The sequence below is a fragment of the Rutidosis leptorrhynchoides genome, chromosome 1, assembly GCF_046630445.1.
Source record: "Rutidosis leptorrhynchoides isolate AG116_Rl617_1_P2 chromosome 1, CSIRO_AGI_Rlap_v1, whole genome shotgun sequence".
Classification (NCBI taxonomy): domain Eukaryota; kingdom Viridiplantae; phylum Streptophyta; class Magnoliopsida; order Asterales; family Asteraceae; genus Rutidosis; species Rutidosis leptorrhynchoides.
The window spans coordinates 675192743-675200103 of record NC_092333.1 but is presented as its reverse complement, the minus strand read 5'-3'; the positions used below and the strand labels follow the sequence as shown (position 1 = coordinate 675200103).

At 33.9% G+C, this 7361-nt stretch overlaps 2 protein-coding genes across 3 annotated transcripts; one reads left to right on the top strand and one right to left on the bottom strand.

Moving 5' to 3' along the window:
- The first annotated feature begins 557 nt into the window (after nucleotides 1-557).
- LOC139885971 (early nodulin-like protein 9) lies at nucleotides 558-1242 on the top strand. Its single transcript, XM_071869716.1, has 2 exons — nucleotides 558-674; nucleotides 768-1242. Exons 1-2 carry the CDS (start codon nucleotides 584-586, stop codon nucleotides 1187-1189), a joined length of 513 nt encoding a protein of 170 aa, XP_071725817.1. The 5' UTR covers nucleotides 558-583; the 3' UTR covers nucleotides 1190-1242.
- Nucleotides 1243-1332: 90 nt separating this feature from the next.
- Nucleotides 1333-6907, bottom strand: LOC139885970 (protein disulfide isomerase-like 5-4). 2 transcript variants are annotated; one of them, XM_071869715.1, is made up of 15 exons: nucleotides 6771-6907; nucleotides 5701-5791; nucleotides 5451-5545; nucleotides 5231-5288; nucleotides 4719-4903; nucleotides 4559-4616; nucleotides 4318-4358; nucleotides 4147-4221; nucleotides 4000-4056; nucleotides 3582-3648; nucleotides 3290-3430; nucleotides 2660-2881; nucleotides 1825-1974; nucleotides 1663-1740; nucleotides 1333-1574 (listed from the first exon to the last, which is right to left on the bottom strand). In XM_071869715.1, exons 1-15 carry the CDS (start codon nucleotides 6809-6811, stop codon nucleotides 1497-1499), a joined length of 1437 nt encoding a protein of 478 aa, XP_071725816.1. In that variant the 5' UTR covers nucleotides 6812-6907; the 3' UTR covers nucleotides 1333-1496. The 2 variants fall into 2 exon arrangements, with proteins under 2 accessions (XP_071725816.1, XP_071725815.1); XM_071869714.1 differs by having other exon boundaries at nucleotides 1333-1740.
- Between the last annotated feature and the right edge of the window lie 454 nt (nucleotides 6908-7361).

The window sequence follows — 7361 nt, the reverse complement described above, 5'->3', positions numbered from 1 at the left end:
CGTTTATGAATACACAATACATGTTGCTTAACTCCTGTTATTTATATGCAAACATAGAACAAGTCAGTATCATTTTTGTTAACTTTGATGATTAAAAGTTAATAAACTTGCCAAATGGCCAAAACAAGAAAATAATTAACCCTTAAATAAGTTGACGGGTTGAGGTGCAAAAAGTTTTTTCTATCCCAGTGTGCCCCGGTAGATAGTACTCCGTAACCAACACTTTACAATATAAGGGTAATAGGGTATGTCATGAGAAAGGCTTTTTGGCCTATGATAATTAACCAAAAGAGCTTACCAACTTAATTAGATAGGAAGCTAGGAATATTTTTATAAAATGGTGGTAAAGCAAAGTATAACCCTCTAAAAGCAGTTAACTACAAAACTTTCCCTCATACTAATTATGCTTTGCACTGCCTATCAAGAAATCTCTTTACAATCAAAACTTGTACAAATACCTGAATCACATGTTAGATCCTCACCTTCAAGCTCTTCAACAAATCTAATGGGAAAATCAGTATGTATTGCCGCAGCAATTTTATGTCTTATATTGTTAATACAAAACAGTTATGCATATGAGTTCATGGTTGGAGGTTCCGGTGATTGGAGTCTTGCATCGACCTCCTATAATCAGTGGGCCGAAAAAAGCCGTTTCCAAATCGGTGACACCGTTTGTGAGTACAAAATATTCATACATTACGGCTTGTGGGTTCAAAAGTACAAACATTTCTTACATTTTCTTGTTTTTGTGTTGGTGTTATATACAGTGTTTAAGTACCAAGCTGGGAAGGACTCTGTGGTTCAAGTAAACAAAGATGATTACAACAATTGCAACCCAGCATCACCCATGGCTAAGTACAGTGATGGTCATTCGGTGGTAAAGTTGACCCAATCAGGGCCTCATTATTTCATCAGTGGACTAGTGCAAAACTGTAAAGACAACGAGAAGATCGTGATTGTTGTCATGGCGGACAGAAGCCACAGATCACCTCCTCCGTCACCAGCTCCGGCAGGCGAAGAATCTCCGTCTCCTCCTCCGGCAAGCGAAGAATCTCCATCTCCACCACCTGCTCCATCAACAGAAGATAATTACCCGACTCCAGCTCCAAATGCAGCATCTTCAATCGTCACAAGTTTCGTTTACTCTGTTTCTGCTTTTGCTGGCTCTTTGTTTCTCTTTGTTTTTTAAGTTGGCTAGTGATTTATCAAAAGTATGATTTGTTTATTTCAGTTTATATGATTCGTAACTTCTACGATAAGCGAATAAGATATCACCATGGTTCATTTAATACTTGTGATTGTACAGTGCATGTCTATGAAGAAATAGAGATATAAAAATGATGATGATAGCACAGTTCTTATTATTAGTTTGGCAGATGGATGTAATTCCAAAATTTTCTAACAAGATATATATGGTTCATAGTTTATAGTTTATATTATATTATATAGAAACAATTGTCTGGGATGGCTACATGCTAAAAGTTGTTTACATTGTACTAGAAGTTTTTGCCTAGTTCAACTTTTTTCACCATTCTCAATGTGTTGTGCAGAATTGAATCTAATATTCCAGCAACCTGATAAATTTATACCATCCATATATAAGTAAACAGTAGTAATCTCAAAACCTAACCAAACAAATACACAAATATGATAAAGACTAACCGTGAAAACACCTCCGATAATGGCACAGACGTTGGTGATGAAATGTGAAAATGATTTCGGATTTTCTGTTATCAGGACCTGGTCATGAAACAAAGGTTCAAGCTTTAGATAACTAAAACCAATTTAGACTAAATTTTACTATAATGGAGACAGATTTCAAACCTGCATTGGCGATGGCTCATAATGGAACTTTACAACAGGGACTGAGTAAGCATGTATGAGGCTACTATGGGCTGTGTACTCGTACTCCTCAACCAGTTGATGAGAGGCTCGCATTACCTCAGTCTTCACAACCTGAAGATAATGCTCTACCTACAAATTCAAGTTCACAAAACCAAAATAGTTTCAAGACCTTGAAGGTATGTAATAATATAAAGTGCATTCTCAACCCATTTACACAAAACAACGGTTTGATTTCGGTTATGTTTTATTTTTTGGGGGGTCAAAAAGGTAAAATCAAAATATAGCTTAATAGGAAACAGGGCAAATGAATCAAACAAAGTCAAAGTCAGGGGTGTTTGATTGGATGCGTAAAATAACTATGACACTGACTTTCATTCCCACTTTAAACCCCACCCCCCTTACACGGGTTTCACATATTAATATTTTTGAATGTATCGTTCTTAGTTGTTAATTCATACCTTCATACCAAACACACAATTTTGTCTATCATTCTCTAAACCCATACCCAAACCCTCCAACCAAACACACCCAACTGTCAAAGCATAAGACCTCTAAATCATTTTAATTAAGAAAGTTAGTTTAATCAAAATAACGAATCATATCTAGCACACTAATCATATATAAAAAGCAAGAATCATTTAGAAAAATCGTGTTATGAGTCGACCCGACCCAACCCAACCCAACCTTACCTTAAATATACCAAACACTACCCATTTTGACTTACCCAACCTGCCAGCTTTCCACCTCTAGTATGAATATATAAACCCATGAATATTTAAAAAAAAAATGTATACAAGTATTTCTAAGTGCTTACAGTAACATTTGCACGATCATCTGGGTCAGTGAGATATGACTTTCCAGTCAATTTGTCATGGCTTACACCAATGTAAGGTAGTATTCGCTTAATATCACTCATCACCCTTGGAGTAATCTTCTTACCAAAGGAAAAAGAAGATATCACATGTGACATGTTCATCAGGGAACTATCAAAGGAGTGGGCCCCAGAATGGGCTGAAATTACAAGATTACCAGGAACCTGTGTGGAAATGAAATAATAATATAAAATTTTCATTTAAAACGAGTAGATATGTAAGATCAGTAACATTTATTTTTATCTCCCGGTGTAGGTTAGAGGTGACACCTTTAAGCAATTTACCCATATATTGGTAGAGTTGGCTTTATGTTTCCCGAATTGTAGTTAATTGCAGAAACACTTCCAAAACTAATTAGATGAATTGCTTATTATTTATTTAAAAATTCTGTAGTAACATTTAAAACTAGTATAATCATTTATGAATTAATAAAAATTATGGATTAAAAAATGGTGGAAGGCTGGGTAAACCTGATCTACGTGTTTTGACCCGTACTATAAGCTATACATTTTGACCCCTTTTGCACAAATTTACCATAACTGCCCATTTTGCCACCTCTGATCTGGGTTTACCTTCTTGACTCGTACAAACCCTTCAATTCTACATCCTGCTTCACGTGGTGCAGGTCTTTTCTTTGCAGTTGTGCCAGATTTATCCTCCAAAGCCAACTTTGATGATTCCAATGCAATTGGTGCAACTAATTGCTCCATTGTCTGTAAGGAAAAAGCATTTAGCTACAGGAACATGATTTAAGGATATATCTTTAAAGAGTTTACAGGGTAAGAAACCAGATATTGAAAAATCATGTTGTTTACTGTCCAATTCATAAAAAAATACGTGCACTTTAAGGATTTTTCTTCTTACGTTCACCAAGGTATCTGTATCTCGGTCTCCATAATATGATTCATGCTCGTGGTGCCCATGCTCATCCCTGATTCATCAAAACAAGATGTCGATTCAGGATATACTATATCTCTAACCGGTTGAATGCGCAAAATAAAAAAATCAGCTAAAAAGGTGATGGGTCAAACGGGTAAAATTTACCCTTAGCGTACATATAGTTTTGATATGTAAATCTACTAAATCATTATATTGGTATATTTAGATCTTAAATAACTTTGTAATAATGTTTTGAAACATATCATCAAAAAAGATTAATGTGACCCGAACCTTACATGTATTAAGACGCACCCCTTTTGTCTTGTTACCCAACCCACCCATTTTACCACCTTTGGGATAATGAACCATACTGAAATTGGAATGGATTACAAAGGTGACTTACTTAAGATCACTGCCCTTACGGAATATGCGAATAGATGGATAACCTTGTATGTGGTGACTGAAATCCAATAAAATGATTAGTAATTATCATAACTGGAAAATTTTAGATTAATGAAATGAATCATCAGTACCACAACTAAATCTGTACCTTCTACACAGATCAACTTCTTCGGTACAATCCACCTTTCCCATGATGATACGGCCATCCACTTCAGGATCATGTCTGGTAATGCAAAAATTAGTCAGTGGCTCATAAGCAGAAATAGGTAACCATTTATTAAAATTAATAAATTCTCAGATACATAAAAATAATTTAGACCTTTCTCTTATGATTTTGGCTGCCTTCTCCCATGAGGGTTTCTGACACAATAGAAGAAAAGAATGATAGATGAGTTAAAAATGTCAAAGTAACAAAACCCTTGCATGTTAAGATGCATCAAACATGTCCATGTATATCAGATGCACAAGTAAAGGAAAACATTAAGTTTGCCATTATCTAATAGAGGTGCAAATGATGAATTGTCATTTCAGGAGATGAAATTAGGAGGCAATGAGAATACCAGACGGTTACTCCAATAGCACCAAGGAGCATAAAAGTTTACAACCAAAATTGAATGCCTGCATTTTGACCAAAAGAATATGTTGCTAAGTATCCAAAAAGTCAACAGCATTAAAATAAGATAGCAAAGTGTCTAAGTGTGGATTTGTTGGTTCACATACTGATGAGAAATCCTATCAAAATTGTGTTCATTTAGAGTAACAGATCCTTCGCCATATTCCTCATCATTTTCATCATCATGTTTGACTATATGAGTAACTGGTCTAGAGTCAAACTCAGAGCCAATAGTTTGTAGATGTTTATTGATTGAATATTTGCGGACTGTTTTTGTTATATTTAACCTGTTCTGCAGATAAGAGAAATAAAAGTCAGGCGGTAAATGAACATGTGATTTTATCAAGTTAGTCTTTCTTTATTTTATTTACCAAGCAATTTAGACATTTTATCAACATTCAACAATATTACAATGTGTGCCAAGTTAAAAAACTTCACTTACATAGTCAATAAGTTACACATTACTATAAAGTCATAATCATAATCATAATCATAATCATAATCATAATCATAATCATAATCAATATTAAAAGACAACACAATAAATTATCTCTTAAGAAGAGACCAAGCAGGGTGCACAGCAAAAGAGATGGTCAAGAAACAAGATATTAGAACTTACAGTTCCTAGTACATCACTCACGTCCACGGATGCAAACTCGCATGATAATGCCGGAAAACTGCATGGGCATTATTCAATCACTGTTAGCCATCACACAGAACAAAATGGGCATACATGATTATTTAAAAAACATGTAAAAAAAACAATGTTAGTTAAGATGGTTGATACTATCAATATTAACAAGATTATCTCAGCCAGAATAATATGTCATGAAGCATACCTCATATTAAAATCAATCCGTAAGTAATCCTCATCAGGACTTCTGTCAACTATGACAGCAGTCGAGGTACTGATGCTCAAATAATTATGTAGTTCCTACAATCAAAGCACAATAAGTAATAGCAATAACAATAGCAAGTGTCCAAAAAATATATAGAAGAAAAGCACAATCAAGGGTAATCCTTTAAGTATTTATGGTGTGTATATATTTTAAAAACTACAGAACTTGGTCAACAAGATGAGATCCCTACCATTCCAAATAAAAACATCATTGAAAGAGCTGCTATGATGGACAAGCCGGCGCCTGACAGTGACGCCTCTGTCAAATCTCTTGGAATTTTCCTGACCCAAAAGAAAATAATAATATAATATATATAAATGTAAAACAAAAGTATAGTTTGACCTACTCGAACTCATAAGGTCCATGCATTAAAAAAATAGGGAATCAAGGCATCTCAAGAAGAAAAAGAAATCTGGAAATTATGTCATACTCACACCATTCCAAGATAACAATAAAAAAAACATTCCATTTGAGGTAAAACTACTATATGCTAAATTGAAAGCAGACAAAAAAAAAAAAAAAAAAAATTAGCCACATAGCTCCATAGTAATGCTGTTTTATGATAATCTCACTTACTAAGTAAACTATCTTTGCTTAAACACTGAACTTCAGCCAAGTTCAAATTAAAAGTATAAATTTGACCCTCAAAAGTCAAATATGGACCCTTATTTTGGGAACTTAGCCACTCAGGGTCTATTCAGACACAAATGTGCAACTAATAACTGAGTAAAATCTAGAATATAAAACTCTGATACTCTGCTAGTTTGACTTAATAGACTGTTAAGCATATTAATATATCTATTTAACTTATGATAAATGATAAATTATACTAGTTCTGACTTCTATGAATACTCTATAGTAATCACATTATTCAATCACCCTTCTAACAACATTTTTACATCACCTATTTCATTTAAAATTCTACCAGCACTAACCACCATAAATTAGGGCAAATTTTGGGAACTTCATCTCTACACCTTCAAATTGAAAATCAAACTAATCCATTATTCAATTCGGAGATCTAAGCTCATTCGCTCGTTATCATTACTATATATTTAATAGAAATTTCAGTATCAGCAGAATTAATATATCGATCACATGCACATCATTTACGCAACGTATACATACATATACATATAAATGTGTATATATACACACATTTCGAACAATTAACTAAGAAACACCATTAGTAATCAATAGCAGTAACAGTAGAGTAACCTAGGGCATTAAAACTAAGTAAAAATCAATCAGAAATAAAACCTGTAAAAATCAACGGATTTAATTTTAGCAGACGAAACCATGACTGTGAATTGGATCTGAAATAAGATGCACCAATTTATATAATTTTTATTTTTATTTTTCAGTTGAGGATCACAGAAATAATGAAGTTGTGCTTCCTTTTGAAATTGGAAGAAAGAAATGGAACTAGTGAATTTTAGCCAATAAATTGTTGTACCGGAAATATAGGAGATTATATTCTATGTGGGTGAGTGTATGGTACGATACGATGGACCGCTTTGAGTACAACACACATCAGCGCGCTAATGGAGGTTATGATTATATTATGTGCTAATACGCCCCCTAAAGTTTGATTTAAGTTTACAATCTACCCTGAATGTGTTTTCCAAAATGCTAGGCAATATAAACCAGAAAATAGAATAGAGTTATCACCCTTTCAGTTTCGGCTATCAAATTTGCCATATTTGGATAGACTTATTAGCATTTATCTTTGCATCTCCGTCAATATAAAGAGGAGAAAGAATAAAATACGAGACCATAAGTTAGTCACTTGTGTTTAGAAAAAATCTATCACAAGGATTCTATTAAAATTAGCTCAAATTTATGAGTGAT